At 40.9% G+C, this 17605-nt stretch overlaps 1 protein-coding gene across 3 annotated transcripts in view; it reads right to left on the bottom strand.

The window, feature by feature from the left end:
• MCF2L2 (MCF.2 cell line derived transforming sequence-like 2) overlaps positions 1-14602 on the bottom strand; it is a 209069-nt gene extending 194467 nt beyond the window's left edge. For 2 of the 3 annotated variants that reach the window (XR_012919427.1, XM_076003608.1), the window contains exon 1: positions 13713-14601. Coding sequence is in view for 2 of the 3 variants with exons in the window: in XM_076003608.1 (XP_075859723.1) it covers positions 13713-13788 (76 nt within the window). In the remaining variant the exon portion in view is untranslated. Of the gene's footprint in view, positions 1-13712 lie in introns of all 3 variants that reach the window. The other variant, XM_076003609.1, reaches the window with a different exon arrangement.
• Positions 14603-17605: the final 3003 nt, after the last annotated feature.

The following is a 17605-nucleotide window of genomic DNA, read 5'->3' as shown; positions in this document are numbered from 1 at the left end:
GCCCAGTCCTTCACACCCCATCCTCAGACTTGGCCCAGTGCCCAGCTCCTGGGGACCCACAGTAAATGTGGCTAGTCTTAAATTGGGAGTTAAATAAGGAGAAACAGACAGAAAGACCTTTTTCCCTTCAGCAACTGAATTAATTCTAGCTTCCCAGGGTACAGAAAGAAAAGGTTAAAATTAATTTAAATTGATCTAACAATAGATATAAAAATAAAAACAGACACATAAACCAAAACCTGGGCTGGACAATGTCTGGGATCAGATAACTGAACAGAGAAATCCAGAGGTAACTCTCCTAAGGCAATGTGCTGGAACATTTTGGGCACTTATAGTTTGTCCACATGTATATACTGTGTACTTGAATTGGCCTCATAGTAAAATCCTTTATATATAGGGACTCTTCTACACTAAATAAAAGTGCACAGTGGTGCTGCCACCTTGCCACCATAACAGGAGCTTACAACTTATTAGACTTTTTGTTTGTTTAAGACTCTGGTGCTTAGGAAGTGTAAGTACAGAATAAACACTCCTAAACAGTTCTTCCTTAAAAGGCTTATTCCTATCTAAGCATTACATGTGTATTACTTCTACATGTTTAAAGACTACAAAGTAAATCCTCTCATTTTAACTGACAGTTTTTCTTTGGAAGAGAGTAACTATTAATAAATCAACATTTCAAGCGGCTCATAAAATACATATACCCAAGGATCAATGTTTTCAACTTCTATTAAGTGTTTTCAAAAGCTTTTCAAAACTCACTAATAACATTTCTATCATTTACTGGTTTATAGACCATTCCATAATGGGAAATCGAACCAAATGTGATCCTTCATAAACCCTGAAGACAGCCAGACCTAACTTACATTTCTGACCCTTCCTCTTTGTCTAACTGTGGGTAAAGTTTCCCAACCTGTTCAAACCTCAAATTTCTTCTCCATAAAAATGGCCTGTACTTCCAATTAAAATTTAATTAAATCAACAATGTACGTAAAGCACTCAAAAGACAGGAAATAAATGGTAGCTATAATAATATCATTTTAATATTATTTCCATATCCTCTATCCTTTCTAATTTCTTCCCCTCAGAAAAGGAGCTATGTGAAGAAGGAAAATCAGTGAGACAGACACCTTCATAGATCCAACTCACAGCTTGAGGTCATTCTTTCTCTCAAGGCAAAGCTCAACTTTTCTCAGTTGTCCGGGAAAGAGTTACTGGCCACAGAAACCTGAGCAGATAATAGAATCAATGGGACAACCACTACAGGAAGACCAGTGCAATTATCAAAAGTGGCTGTTCCCCTCATGCCACCAACTAGAAAGCTTTTCCCTCTCTACCTACCTAATCCTCTCCTTTTTTCAAGATCCAGCTCCAGTCATACATTTCATACGAAGCTTTCCCAAATCGCTGAAGCTCACAATGACCTCACCCTCCAAACTCTTACAGCACTGCCTGTGTTGGCAACTGATCAGGGATCAATTTGTGACTTTTTATACTGTCTCTTGATATAACTATCAGATTGAGCCTCAAACTCTCCTCCAGTTCAGTTGTTCACAGGCCTCCTCCCCAAACCCCTCAGAACCCTTGTCATCTGGGTGAAGCAGGAGCTGATTCAGCTAGTGTCAAGAACTCAGGTCCTCAGATTCCCCATACTGCTCTCCCCATGACAGCGTGTGGGCCACAGGCCTGGCACGATGCCTTGCTCATGGTGGGCACTGCCTTAAATACCTGTTCATTGGCCAGTGGAGCCTTAATGTAGTTGTGGTGCCTGAGCACACAGGTAGCCACATAGAGGAGGTAGGCCTTGAAATACACCCCAAAGAAAGAAGCAGCACACTGAACACAGGGCAAGTTTCCTATTTTGCCAAGAGCTAGCCATTAAAACCAACAAGTATTTCATATTATTACTGATTCTAAAAGTTGAAAGGATAAGGTCAGCACTTGCCAAGTTATTAGACTTGTTCTGAGGTAACTGTTCAGTCCAAAGCCCTGTGAACTAAAATAAAACCCTAAGCTCCCCAGTGACTGAATGGATCCCATCTTGGCCAAGGGGACCCCAGAGAAACCTTTAAACTGAGTTCCCAGCCACAGTGGGATGGGAGATCAGATATACATCATTTTACCCCCTCGCTTGCTAATGGCCATCAGACTTTTTTCCGCAAGGACCAAACCAGCATCCTATCCTGGTAAAAGATCACCAACCATGAAGTAGTTTTAAACAGTCTATGGAGCATGTGCAGAGAGGGTTTTCTTGTCTGTCTTCCACTTTTTTGACATAGAGTGTGGCCATTTCTGAACATGAACCCCATGAAAGGGCAGAAAGCTCCATTGTACAGGTGCATGTTTCTCTTTTCATGAATATTCCTCCTATAGCTTAAATATATTTGGCCATCCCGCTCAGTATAAATTCCTGTTTTCATTGTCCCTGCATTGAAGCACATGTTCCTGGCTTGTGTCTAGGGGCCCTACTTTCCAGGCCTGCCGGAATGGCCACTCGCAAGCTGCAACCCTTTGTAAGAAAGGAAGCTCTCCTTTCCCAATTATTATTTCCCAATTCTCATCATTTCTTCAGTTAACAGCCCTCTTCTCTGAGGACTTCCTCCCCCATCCCAAGACTCAGCCACTGCCTAAACCCACAGCTGGTAAGATCAGAAATGCCTAAGTTTCTTTTGAGCTGGGCCAATTGGTCTCTGGAAAGAGAATGTGAACAAAGAGTCCCAGAGACTGAGTCAGCTGGCAACAATTTCTGGAGCTGGAAGGGGAGAGGGGTTGAGGTAGCCATCTGGCATCTATATCCACTGATAAAAGAATAGAGAGATGGTGTACAGAGAAAAGGTGACCCCAGAGCTAGCACAGCCATCTATGTTCTTGACAATGCACCTTGCTGCTCTGAGGCTCTGTGAGACACTCCTCAGCCTGGACAGTATGCCACATGAGGCAGCAGTGGGCAGGAACTCAGACTCTGGAGCCAAGACCACCTGGGTTCAAATCCTGGCCCTGCCATTTACTAGCAAGATGATCCAAAAGGAAGTATTTGATCCTTTGCTAATTTGAATTAAATACATGCATCTTTGGTAACATCAGTGTGTTAAATTCCAATATCTCTCAAGTTTATTATAATCATTATTGCCTGCTAGTAAAGAATAAATGCTTGAATTTAACAAGTCTATGATAATGAGATAGTCTTCCTTTTCTGACTCGTTAAAATCAATCAATTTCCATTTCTTGCAATAAGCAGAATGAGAACCCACATCCATTTGGGAAGCACTAGTCCATGGTGCCAAACTTGGGTCCAGAGGCCCTCTGGCTGGACCACATGCACTAACACCCAAAGGTAAACAGATCTGACAACAGCCTCACCCTTCACAGAAAAATCCCAAGACAAGCAGGACCATTTCCATTTTGATCCTCCATGACTTTAACTATCTGGCAGAGATTTTTAAATTAGCTGTGTTAATTGAGTGTAAATTCAGCAGAAATATCAGGCTACTTCACGCATTTTTTTAAAAATAGGGAACATAGATGAGCCTTTGGAGCACAAATGATGGCCTTTGGCCATAGCTGAAAAGAACAGGAAGCCCTGTTAAGGGGCCAGGCACCCATGCTCCCCGATATCAAAGATCCCTGTCTTAGTTGATTCCTAGATAACAAGTGGGAGGAAGCATTTGAATCAAGCTTAGCACCCTTGAGAATGAACTACAGTTGTTTAACTTTCAAGACCCTTGACACCTGGCTAAACACAGAGAAAAGCTTTGAGACCCAGTTTTTTGGTATACTTTGTAAAGATCCTAGTATGGCAAACACAGCAGCATGCCTGGAACAATGCTATGATGAAAGAAGACTGTGAAAAATGAATTAAATATTCTCTATGAGGTACACACAAAATAAAAAACCAACATATTCTGCTTCCCACTGGAACCCAGAATGCTGGAAAAAGGATCATTCTCATCCTAACAGCTTGAAAAAGGATCATTCTCACCCTAAGAACAACCAAAAAAAGCCAGATAAACTATAAAATCATAACTTTTCTTGAACCTATACAAGCAAATAAGCAGCAATCACCTATAATTTTTAAATTAATTTTGTAAGGCAGAGTGAGTGTGGACTAATAGAAGCATATAGAGCCCCCGGGAACCACAATGCAAAGGGAGTCCACGGCAAGGGAAGAAGAGTTGAGTTGCAGGCTCATCTCTAATAGTATTTTTAGTGGATTCCTTAGGATTGTCTATGTACAATATCATGTCACTGGAAAATATACTTCTACTTCTCCCTTTCCAATCTGGATGCCTTTTATTTCATTTTCTTGCCTAACTGCCCTGGCTAGAACATCCAGTACAATTTTGAATAGAAGTGATGAGGGTGGCCATCTTTGTCTTGTTCCTGATTGTATTCAGCCACTCAGCATTAACTATGATGTTAGTTGTGGGCTTTTCATAAATACCCTTTATCAGGTTGAGAAAATTTCCTTCTATTCCTAGTTTGTCAAGTATAGGGCGGAGGTTGTTTTTTATCATGAAAAGAGTGTTGAATTTTGTCAAAATGTCTTTTGTGCCATACTGAAATGATTGTGGTTTTTGTCCTTTATTCTATTGATATGATATATTATATTGATTGATTTTTGGATGTTAAACAAACTTTATATTCCTGAGATCTCACTTGATCAGGGTATATAAATCCTTTTTATGTGTTGCTGGATTTGGTGCAAGAATTTTGTTGAGGCTTTTTGTGTTGGTATTCAGGAGATATTGGCCTGTAGTTTGCTTTTCTTTTGTGTCTTTGCCTAGTTTGGGGTTAGGATAATATTGGCCTCATAAAATTTCCCACCTCTTCTATTTTCTGGAAAAGTTTGTGAAGAATTGGTATTAGTTCTTCTTTAAATATTTAGTAGAACTCACCAGTGAAGCCATTTCTGTTGTGCTTTCTTTGTGGGAAGTTTATTATTATTATTAATTCAATCTCATCACTTGTTATAGGTCTATTCAGATTTTCTATTTTCTTCCTGAGTTAGTTTTGGTAGTTTGTACTTTTCTAGGAATTTTTCCATTTCATCTAGGTTATCTAATTTGTTGAGACACAGTTATTTATATTATTCCCCTATAATCCTTTTTTATTCCTGTGGCATTGGTAGTGATGTCCCCTCTTTCATTCCTTATTTTAGTCATTTAAGTGTTCTCTCAGTCACTCTAGCTAAAGGTTATTCAATGTTGTCAATCTTTTCAATTAACCATCTTCTGATTTTGTTGATTTTCTGTATTATTTCTCTACTCTTTATTTCATTTTCATTTCCTTCAATCTTTATTATTTCCTTCCTTCTGCTTTAGATTTAGGTTTTTCTTTTTCCAGTGTCTTAATGTAGAAGGTTGGGTTATTGATTTGAGATCTTTCATCTTTTTTAATGTAAGCATCTGTAGCTATAAAGCCCTCTCAGCACTGCTGTCACTGCATCCCATAAGTTTTCGTATGTTGTGTCTTAATTTTCATTCATCTTAAAGTATTTTCTAATTCCCCTTGTGATTTCTTTTTTGACTCATTGGTTATTTAGAAGGTTATTTAATTTTCACATTTTTGTGAATTTTATAAATTTTCTTCTATTGTTGATTTCCAATTTTATTCAATTTAGATTAACCAACACATTTCCTATGATTTCAGTCATTTTAAATTCATTCTGGCTTGTTTTATGGCCTAGAATATGGTCTATCCTGGAGAATGTTCCATGTGCACTTGAAAAAATATTTATTCTGCTGTTGTTGCATGGAACATTCTCTAGATGCCAATTAGGTCTGGTTGATTTATAATGTTATGTAAGTTTTCCATGGCCTTGTTGATCATCTCCCTGAATTTTCTCCACATTATCAGAAGTGGGGTTTTGATGTTTCCAATTATTATAGTTTCTATGTCTCCTTTCAATTCTGTCATTTTTTGCTCCATATATTTTGGAGCTCTGTTTTTAGGTGTTTATAATTATTATAACCTGTTGATGGATTAACTCTTTTATCACCATAAAATGTCCTTATCTCTAGTAACTTTTTTGTTTTAAAGTCTATTTTATCTGATATTAGTATCACTACTCCAGCTTTGCATAGTTACTATTTGTGTGATATATCTTTTCTCATTTTTGCACTTTTTTGTATTTTCAAATGTACTGGTTATATCTTTGAATACAAAGTGTGTCTCCAGAAGATACCATATAGCTCGCTCTTTTTAGATTGTCAGATCTAGTCTGACAATCTCTGTCTTGTGATTGGATTCTTTATCCATTCACATTTAATATTATTATTTACATAGTTGGATTTATGTATGTCATTTTACTTCTTTTCTATATATCTCATATCTTTTTTTATTCATTTACTGTTTTCTTTTGCATTAAGGAAAAATTTCTTGTGTAGAATCTTAATTCCTTTAATGATCTTTTCACTATACATATTTAAGTTATTTTCTTAGCGGTTACTCTACAGTTTATCATACACATTTTATCAGAATCTACTTCAGATTTATATTAAGTTTTAGTGAGATATAGAAATGTTATAGTGCTAATCCCTTTTTCCATTTTGGTACCATTGTTATACACAGTATATCTATATATGTTACAAACCCAATAATACATTGTTATAATTACTACTTTATATAATTTTATATCTATTAAAAATGAGAAAAGAAAGGAAAACAAGCATATATTTATAGAGTTTCAGTAGAAACTGTAACCCATTGTAAGTCATAAGGAGTTCCTCAATTTATGATGGGGTTACATTCCAATAAACCCATTGTAAAGTTGAAAAATCTTAAGTTGCACCATTGTAAGTAGTGGGCTGCCTATACCTTTGTTTTATATAATTGCTTTTTATTAATAAATCAGTTAAGAAAAGAAAGAAGAAATATGCATTTATAGTGTCTTTTATAATCATATAATTACCTTTACTGGTGTTTTCCTGTTTTTCATGTGAATTTGAATTACCACATCTGAGATCACTTTCTTTCAGCCTCAAGAACTTCCTTTAGTATTCTTATAACATGGGTCTGCTGGCAATGCATTTTCTGTTTTTGTTTATTCAGGAATGTCTTCTGCCTTCATTTTTTAAAGATAGTTTTGCTGGATATAAGATTTTGGTTGACAATTTTTTTTCTTTCATCACTTCAAATATGTTATCCCACTGCTTTCTGGCATCCATTGTTTCTGATGAAAGTCAGCTATAAATTTTATTAAGATTTCTTTGTTCATGATAAGTTCTATTTTCTTTTCTTTCAAACTTTTCTCCTTGTCTTTCACTTTCAGTATTTTTACTATGATGTGTTTAAGTGTACATCTATTTGCCTTTATCCTAGTTGGACTTGGCTGAGCTTCTTCAATGTGTAGATTAATATTTTTCATCAATTTGGGGGATTTTAAAATAATATATCTTCCAATGCTTTTTCTGCCCCTTTCTCTCTCTTCTCTTTCTGGAATCTCCATTCTGGTATACTTAATAGTGCCCCATATTTTTCTAAGGCTCTATTCATTTTTGTTCATTTTTCTTTCTGTCCTTCAGATTGCATAATCTCTATAAATCTGTCTTCAGATTCCTTAATTTTTTTCTTCTTCCAGTTAAAATCCACTGTTAAGCCTCTCTAGTAAATTTTTCATTTTAGTTATTTTAGCTTTCAACTGCAGAATTTCCATTTGGTCCTTTTTATAAATTTCTATCTCTTTACTGATATTCTCTCTTTGGTGAGACACAGTCATCAGTTTCCTGTACACTGCACTTCTTTAATCACAACTTCCTTTAGTTCTTTGAATATATTTATTGTGGCTATATTGAAGTGTGCTAAATCTGACATCTTGGCCTTCTCATAGTCAGTTTCTGATGATTGCTTTGTTTGTGTAAGGGTCACCCTTTCCTGTTTATTTGTAAGTCTCATATATTTTTGTTGAAAACTAGACACTTTAGGTAATATATTGTAGCAATTGTGGGTAGTGATTCCTCTCCTTCCCATCGCTGAGGATTGTATTTGTTTGTTGGTGCTTGCCTCTTATTTGTTTAGTGACATAGCTAGACTATTTTTTTCATAGCTAGACTATTTTACTGAAGTATATTTCTCTTGAAGTATAAAGTCTCCCATGTCACTTCTCACACAGTACAGCCTAGGATGTGGCCAGTCACTCTAAGGTAAAAGTGGATTTAACAGCTTTCATTGCCTGTCCATTTTTCTGGTATCTCTGTAGTAGTCTTCCTTTGTTGATATGATATCACATCCAGCTATTAGGCTCCACATACTTACTGATTATGATTTTCAACAATGTCCTGGGGCATGAATTGCTCCACAGTCTTATCCAATTAAATTCAGATGGGATAGTTTTTGAAGCCAATCTTTGGGTTTGTTCTAACCACAGGAAGGCTCTTCTTAGCTGCCTCTTTCCTTGGTTCTCCCTGGCAAACAAGCTGACCTATTGTTTAGCTTGTTATTCTCCTATAGCTACCCCACTCCTCTTAATTTCTTCCTCTCAAAATCTCCATTGTTTTCAAGAGCACCTTTAGACTTGAACTTCCCCACTCTGTTTCAAGAAAATCAATTCTTGTGGGGAGAGCTTCAGACTCTATTCTTGTGAACTGCTTCTTCCCCTACACAAAATCTCTGAGCCAGGGGCAGTAGATTCAGTCTTCTTGGCTTGCCTCTTTCAATGTTGAACCTCCATTTCACAAGGAAGCTTAGGCAAAAGCAAGTAGGGCTCAGTGTTCTTCACCCACTGCACCTTGGATAAAGCTTCTGTCTTACAAGTGGGGGCTGAGTAGAGGAAAGAAGACCCTGACCTCTCAGCTGGAGGCTCTCTAGGAACTTACCCTCTGCAACTTGGAGTTAGAGAAGCTAAGAAATGCTGAAGCCTGCCCCTCCTGGCAAGGGACTGTATCCCTTGATTGGGAGCTGAGGGAAGAGGAGAGCGCAGATCATGGCTCAAGTACCATAGACACTGACTGTTCTTACCAAGATTGAGTAGATTTTCTTGAATAAATGTTTCTTTGTTTGCTGTATGCCCTTAGTACAACTTCCAGAGGCATTGAAAGATTCTCTTTTAAAACAGTTTTCACAAATTATGGTTGCTTCCCTGGAGAATGGATCCCAGGGGCTTTTTACATTGGCATTTCTGGAAGTGGAGTTCCAATTTCACACTGTTTTTTGATGTAATAAAATATTATGGGCAAGAGAGCTTTTGTAGATATTTAGACATTTTAAAATTTTATTTTGCCTGTTTCAATTGCCAATCAAATTTTTTTAGGGTTCCAATATTTGTAGAAGCCCTTGAAGAGTCCATGAGCACCAGGCACAGTATCTATGGAGCCTAATAGAAGAATGACTCCAAAGTGGCTAATTCACTTTTGTGGCAGATGAAGTCACTACTACCAGATTTTATCAGATGGAGCAACATGTCTAGTAATCCCCACTGGGCATATTCCCATCTGAGCAGCAGATACCCTACTCTAATTAGCCCTTCCCTTCAGCATCAATTGCCGAGGAATGGAGAAATTTCAGCCACCACTCCACTGTATAATAATGAGCTTGGAGATGAATCACTCAGTTTAGTATTCTTCTGGCTGCCTATTATCAATGCTGATTGTGTCCCAAAGAGGCAATCTGGGTTATAGATCAATATCCTAGAGCCTTTATCACCAAAACAACCACCAATCCAATCTCTAATTATATAAGGAATGTTCCAAAAGATATGCTTTTCTGCTTCACAGTTTAATTGGGTGTAGCCAAACATATGAAACCATTTTAGAACAATGATAAAGATCAAAATGTAAAATAATTACCTCTAATTACGATGGGACAAGGTGGAATGTGAGCTGGACTGGAAATCTGAAACCTGCATAGGGGATTACTGACATGGCTAAAGGTTTCCACTGCTTGAAAGCCCCATGTAAGCCACATGTGCCCTGTCTATCAAAATCTCAGAGCAATCTGGGATGCAGTCGTAGAAAGTCCATGTTTACTTAGGCAGCATCTATAAATAGCAGTACAGCAAAAGTTGCAGGGAATTCAAGAACTGAAAGTGATGGGATAGGGGGAAATCAAACAACTCTTTACTGACTAATGTGACTCTATAGTCCAGAATATAGGGAGAGGATGGTCCTAGCTGTGTCCTGCATGGGTAAAAACATATCTGGACACTGTATTCACATGTGAACTGCATATTTCATGAGAGTCCCTGACAAACTGACAACATCCAAAGAAGGGGGACCCCACAGTGAAACACACATTACATGAAGAACACTTGAAGGACTTCATCTTTTTACTTGAAAAAACTGGAGTTTCAGAGATAAAATAGCTATTTATAAGTACTTTAACACTGTCCTTAAGTGTAAAAATTGCCTGCACTCAATACTCCAGCTCCATTCCAAGGCACAACCAATCATTCATCTATTCAGCAAACATTTATTTTGCATCTCCTTAGAGTGAGGGCCTGTGTTAAGTAGCTATCTAAGACACATGATAAGTAATGAAAGGTCTAGTAGCAGAGGTTAAACAAGCACACAAATAATTGAATAACCATAATACCAAGGGAGAGTATGATTGGTGTTATGTGAGTAGAACAAAGCTTACTTTGAAATTTTAAGTCAGGAGTCATTGTGTCTTGCTGGCAAGATCAGAAATGGTGCTTCAAATTGGGCTTCAAAAGTGTGTACTATTTCTGTGAGGAGAAATATATTATTCTAAGGATGCATTCATAGGGGGGAGGAGGGCATGGGCAATATACATAACCTTAACATTTGTACTCCCATAATATGCTGAAATAAAAAAAATGAAAAAAAAATTTAACAACAAAATAAATAAATAAATAAGGATACATTCCAGGTGGAGGGAAAAGCAGACATAAAAGCTTAGAGGTAGGAACAGAGTTGATAAACTTAGTGGGACAGAGCTGAAGAAACGAACGGTCCAAGTTGACCAACAATAGGTGTAGAAATCTCAAGTATTAGGGGATGAAGCTAGAACAGTGCCAAATAGTAAAGTGCTTATATTTCAGGCTATAGAGAATGACTAGGTAAGTGTATCATTAAAGGCTTTGGAATATAGAGTGTTCTGGGTTTTATTATATTATTATTATTCCTGGTATAGATTAGAGGCAGACGCAGAGAGGCAGGAGGTTTGCACAATGGCTAGTCAAGAGGAAATGAAGTCCTGAAGCAGGTTGGAAGCAGGTAGCAGTAAGAAGGGAGACAAGGAAAGAAACTCCAGAGGTATTATAGAAACTGAATCAATAGGACCCAGAGCTAACAGAAAAGTGGGAGGGGGCAAGGAGGGATGACTTTACCGTCAAGTCTAAGGGATATGGAAAGAGCAGAAATCCCTGCTGGAGGAGGAACTAATTCAGGGACAAAGGTGGCAGAGTGAATATGGAAGCTCAATGTGGATACCCTGACAAGTAGCCAGGATAGGACCAGAGGATAGGCTGTCCTAACCCACAGCCTTGCTCCAAGCACCTCTCAACCCTTCCCTAACTCATAATCACACCTCTCAGAAGCTGCTTGCCAAGGAAATGCCTGAAAAGAACAGGCAAGCATAGAGCCAGTCCACCCTAGCAGAAGCTCCACTGGCTTCTCAGCACAATCCTCCATGAAGGCAAGAGACTGTTGCAGAGTTAGAGACTACCCACATACAGAGATCCCCCCAACAGGGCATATGAAAAGCTGCCTTCTGGTCTGGAACCTGACACTCATTACCCCTGAATCCTTAAAGATCAACCTCTCTGAGTCTCAATTCCTTCATTTGTATGATGGGGATAATAATGTATATTCTACCCATTTCACAGGTTTATGAGATTACACATAGGGAGACAGAAGGTTGCAAAGCACACAATGCCAGGCGTCATCAAAAGTTCTTTGAGAGCAGAAACTACAGCAAATTCATGTGTGTACCTTACATGGAACTGTCTATGGAAGGAGGAAGGGAGCAAGATGGGGCAAGAAAATACCATAGCCTGGGCCCCACAGGCAGCTTGGTGGGGAGTACCACCTAGTAGATCTTCAAGAACATTCTACATCCAGAGAAACAGGAGGGATCATAATAATCGCCCATGTCAACCTTCTTGTGTAATAGATGGGAGGTTTCACTCTTACAATAGGTGTAGAAATCTCAAGTATTAGAGCACAAAGCTAGAACAGTGCCAAATAGTAAAGAGCTTATACTTTGAGCTATAGACAATGACTAGGTAAGTGTCATTGACCTACCCAAGATCTTTAATGGCAGAGTGACCCGGGATATGAAAAATAACTGGAACATCTATACAATCACTGTTTGCTCGGTGTTTTTCCCCACATTATCTTCCTTATCTTCACAAGTCACCTCTGAGCTAGGAAGTATTATTAAAATTCCTAATTTTGAAACTGAGGCTGAATGACTTGTCCAAGGAAAGATCCAAATCCAGACAGTTATACCCCCAGCCCACTGTTCTTTCTCTATACCACAATTTCATGCACATGCTGGTTTTTAGCACAATCATTTTAGCATTCAGTATATTTCAAATTCTGTTTTATTAGTTCTTTTTCTTATTTCACCCTGCCTTCAGCAATATGACACATTCAGATTTCCCTGGTAGGATTCTACTGAACTTTTGTCTTAAAAGGTAGTCACATTTGGCACCAGAAACATTTTTTAATATTGAATTATCCATACTGGGCCTTCCCATATAAATCATCTTTACAAAGTATATCCCAAGTGTATTGAAGATGTGCATCATTATTACACCAAACACATTGGTCTAGCTCACTCAAAAAGCAACAGTGGCCCACTAATTGAAGTAATATTTACCATATAAGAAGCTTATACCTAGAAAGAAAGAAGCTTTAACAAATGTGTAGAAAACTGAGGCAAAGAGTTCCTGTCTTTACCAATAAAAACTAATTTGCATTTATGCGAGGGTCTCAAATAGAAGTCAGCAACAGAGAAAAGTATTCCAACAATGCCAGTCGCCCACATCCAAAGTTCTGAACCTGAATGTGTGTCTTTATTGGGGGAAGCCCAGGGAACGGATTGGGAAAGAAAGTGCTAAGAAAAAATTAACTAGTAATTGTCACAATTTCCTCTTTCCGTTATTATATAGGGCCTGTGGTTCCATCACAACCCTTATTTCAGGAACAAGAAATGCATGTTTTGCTTCCCTATTTCAACTCAGGGAAGAGGATTAAAATTACCCAGTCTTCTTGGGCTTGCAGAGGTTTCCTGTGGGGGTTCGCCAGCCGTGTGCTGACACCTCCAGCGGACAGTAATAGGCCAGACTACGCAGCAACCCTCTAACGCAACCTGCATCTCCCTACGTACTCTTTCTTACAAATGAGCCTTCAATGGCTTGGCAGTAGTTTCTGCTGGAAAACACGAGCATTCGCTCCTCACCTGTCCTCTCCCTTCTCACTACCCCAAAAATCACAGCATAATTCCCACCCAGGCCCACCCCCATCAGAAGCACGAAACACATCATAACAGCTCAGTAGCCCTCAGTAACCACCTGGTGCAGGCACCTGCCTCACGGCCTCCCCCGGCCCCGCCGGGCGTGGGGCCCAGCGCCGCGGGTTACTGGCCGCCCCACGCACTACCCGCGGCAGCGCCCGCCTCCCGCACACGCCCAAGGCCTCCCCAGGGAGCGCGCTGCCCCAGCTGCAGGCGAGGGCAGGGGTGACACAACCCAGCGACTATGCCCCACCCTCCATTACTAAAACTCAAGGGGGGAAAAAAGCTTCATTTACCGACATGAGTGATCACGGTGGCCAGTCGCCGGGTGAGCTCCTGGGGGGCCATTTCTTCTTTTAACCAAAACGGCATTTCACTGGAAAAAACCCACTCAGTATAAACAAAGCCAGACAAAACTGTTTCGACTGCTGCTATGGATGATTTTTTTAAAGCATCTCATCTTGAGGATGCTCTGTCCTCACCCTCTTCCTCGCTCTCTTCAGGCACAAAGCGATAGTCCCTCCCAGCCAAGGCCAACTCTCCTGGGGCGCGAGGCTGTAGCCCGCCAGCCACGCCTTGCAGGGACTTATTTTAAAGATTAAGTCTGGCGCTGGCGGCTTCCCAAACGTAACAGCTGGCATTTAGAGAGGGGGAAGAGGCAGTTCTAAAGGTGAAAAAATTAAGTCGCCCCAATCTCGCCGTAACAGCGCCCCGGGCTTCTCTGGCCCAGGGAGCGCGAGGGTCCTGGATGTGGGGTCCTGGGCGGGCGAGTCTTCCGCGCCGCCTCCGGGGACGCTCGGGACGGAGGATGCTCTGCGGCTGGGAAGCTGCGTGCGCCCAGGGCCGAGCAGGGGAAGCGGCCGGCGGCGCGGGCTCCTCTGCGGCGCCCACCTCTGCCCGCCCGCGGGCGGCGCTGGGGCTCTCGGGGAGGCGCGCACGCGCCCAAGCTCCACCCGTCTTGGGTTGGAAGCGCGGCGCCTCCTCCCCTGCTAGCGTTCCAGCCCCGAGCTGACAGAGGGCGACTCCCGCCGGTCCTCGGAACCGTGGGGAGGGAGGACAGCAACGTAGGCGCTCCTGCTTGCACAGGGGTTCGCACGTCTGGACGCGCGCCTGCCGGTCTCGGCCCCTCCTCCTTCCCCGCCCGAAGAGACTGGGAGAGGGGCCGCCCTCCTGCCAGGACCCAGGCATTAAGGCTGGATGGAGCCCTGCTTTCTGCCTCCGGATGGGATGGCTGCTGCGGAGGGGTGGGGCTGTTGGAGTGTGTTCCCCGTTAGGGTCGTCTCACGCAGTTATCAGCCTCCACAGGGCACACCTGCACCGGAGCCGGAGCGCAGGCTGTTTACCGACAAGGCCGGGCACGCATGTGCACACTCGGGTTCCCACCGTGGGGGCCTTTTCCTCTGTGCAGCTGCTGCCGGGCGCCACCGCTCCGTCTGCCACCGGTCAGGCCCGCCAGTGCTCCTTTCTGGGGAGGCGGTGGCACAGTCCCGGTGTTGGGCCTCCTCTCCATCAGCCCCATTGTCCCGTGGCTTTTTTAGGTGGCTCCAGACACTACCTGACAGGCAGCAAAAAGACTAACTCGCCCGTTCAGTAGAGCTCCGCGGGGGAAAAACCCAAGCAAACAGGAATTTGGTCAGGGTAGCTCTGAATTCCGGGGGTGGGGTGTTTAATATCCCGCCGGCTTTGAGAGTAGTAGGACCACTCACATGTTCTCATCCATGTCTTTCTTCTTCCACATGTAAAAAGCCAAGCCCCAAACACCCTGGACCCGGTTTCCAGGAGTAGCCACTCATCCCAGGCGGTTGGGGACATTTTTAAAGGCTTTCTGGAACTACAGTTGTGAGCTGTGGTTAAGAAATGACTGTGCAAAAGCTTTTAAATTTGATCAGGTCCCATTTATTTATTTTTATTGCTGCTGTGATTGCCTTTGGGGTCTTCTTCATAAATTCTTTGTCTAGGCCAATGTCTAGAAGAGTATTTCCAACGTTTTCCTCTAGAATTCTAATAGTTTCACACCTAAGGTTCAAGTCTGTTACCCAGCGTGAGTTGATTTTTGTGAGAGGTGAAAGGCGTGGGTACTGTTTCAGTCTTCTACATGTGGCTATCCAGTTTTCCCAGCACCATTTATTGAATAAGGATTCTTTTCCCCAGTGTATGTTTTTGTCTGCTTTGTCGAAGATTAGATGGTTATATGAGGATGGTTTTATATCTGGGTTCTCTGTTCTGTTCCACTGGTCAATGTCAGTTCTTGTGCCAGTTAAAAATTGTTTTAATTACTATAGCCTTGTAGTATAGTTTGAAGTCTGGTAAATTAATACCTCCCATTTTATTTTTATTGCCTAGGATTGATTTTGCTCTACAGGGTCTTCTCTGGTTCCATATGAAGCATAGAATTGTTTTTTCTATATCTGTGAAAAATGATGATGGTATTTTAATACGGATTGCATTGACTCTGTAGGTCACTTTGTGTAGTATAGACATTTTAACAATGTTGATTCTGCCAACCCATGAGCATGGTATGTTCTTCCACCTGTTTACATCCTCTGCTATTTCCTTCTTGAGTGTTTCATAGTTCTCCCTATAGAGATCTTCTACCTCCTCAGTTAAATATATTCCTAGGTACTTTCTTTGTTGGTATTTTGAAGGGAATTGAGTCTTTGATTTGGATCTGATAAAGGGCTGATAACTAGAATTTATTTAGAACTCAGGGAAATCAGCAAGGAAAAATTAAACAACCCTATCAAAAAGTGGGCAAAGGATATAAACAAAAATTTTTCACAAGAAGACAGAATAATGGCCAACAAACATATGAAAAAATGCTCAACATCTCTAATCATCAGGGAAATGCAAATCAAAACTGCAATGAGATATCACTTATTTCCAGTGAGAATGGCCTTTATCAAAAAGTCCCCAAACAATAAATGTTGGCATGGATGCAGAGAGATAGGAACACTCCTACACTGCTGGTGGGACTGCAAACTAGTTCAACCTCTGTGGAAAGCAATATGGAGATACCTTAAAGCGATACAAATGAATCTACGATTTGATCCAGCAATTCCACTACTGGGAATCTACTCAAAAGATCAAATGACACTCTACAAAAAAGACACCTGCACTCGACGTTTATAGCAGCACAATTCACAATTGCAAAGTTGTGAAAACAACCCAAGTGTCCTTGAATACATGAGTGGATTAATAAAATGTGGTATATGTATACCATGGAATACTATTCAGCTTTAGGAAACAATGGTGGCATAGCACCTCTTGTATTTTCCTGGATAGAGCTGGAATCCATTCTACTAAGTGAAGTATCTCAAGAATGGAAAAACAAGCACCACATGTACTCACTAGCAAATTGGTATTAACAGATCAACACCTAAGTGGACATATAGGAATAACATTTATCGGGTGTCGCGCAGGTGGGAGGGGGGAGGAGGGGATGTGTATATACAAACGAAATGAGTGATATGTGCAATGTTTGGGGGATGGTCACGCTTGATGCTCTGACTCGAGGGGGAAGGTGGGGCATGGGCAATATAGGTAACCTTAACATTTGTACCCCCATAATATGCTGAAATAAAAAAAAAGAAATGATGTTAGCCACCTATGACTTCAGATTTGTAGAGAGGTTCCTCCCCCCGTCAGGTTTGGGCACTTTGCACTCTGCAGAAGTAGGGGACCCATTTTCATAGCAACCTCTTGCAAGAGATTCAGAAAAGAGTTAAAGACCCAAAAGAAGTGAAGCAGCTTTAGATTGTGTTTCCATGGTGGCGTCTGGCTATTTGAGGGTCACAGGTATTTTTGATGAAACAAATGAGGTATTTGCTGTTGATAATAGTCAGAACCTTGGTGCTCAGTTGGAGCCCACTGTGAGTTTTGATCACCAGAAACCAGCGCATTGTTAAGGACACAGCTGATGTTGGGGCATGCTGATCTGGGAGGGTCTGGATTCACTTTGAAGATCCAGAGTAGCTTTCTCGATTAGGCCACATCCTTATGATTGAGAATTATGAAAAGAAGAGAAAGAAGGAATGGAAGAGAGGAAACGGATGGAGGAGAAGATTGTGAATAAAGATAAGAAAGAAAAAAAGACTCAGAAAGGAAATAAATCACATTCAGAGCACTGCACTCCTTTCCCATGTCTTTCCCTGTGTTTTCAGTCTTCAAGGAGATAAATTAGCTCAATTTA

This window comes from Microcebus murinus, chromosome 1, assembly GCF_040939455.1.
Source record: "Microcebus murinus isolate Inina chromosome 1, M.murinus_Inina_mat1.0, whole genome shotgun sequence".
In the NCBI taxonomy this organism is placed as follows: domain Eukaryota; kingdom Metazoa; phylum Chordata; class Mammalia; order Primates; family Cheirogaleidae; genus Microcebus; species Microcebus murinus.
The sequence above is the reverse complement of the archived record's forward strand: the minus strand, read 5'-3'. Positions and strand labels throughout refer to the sequence as shown.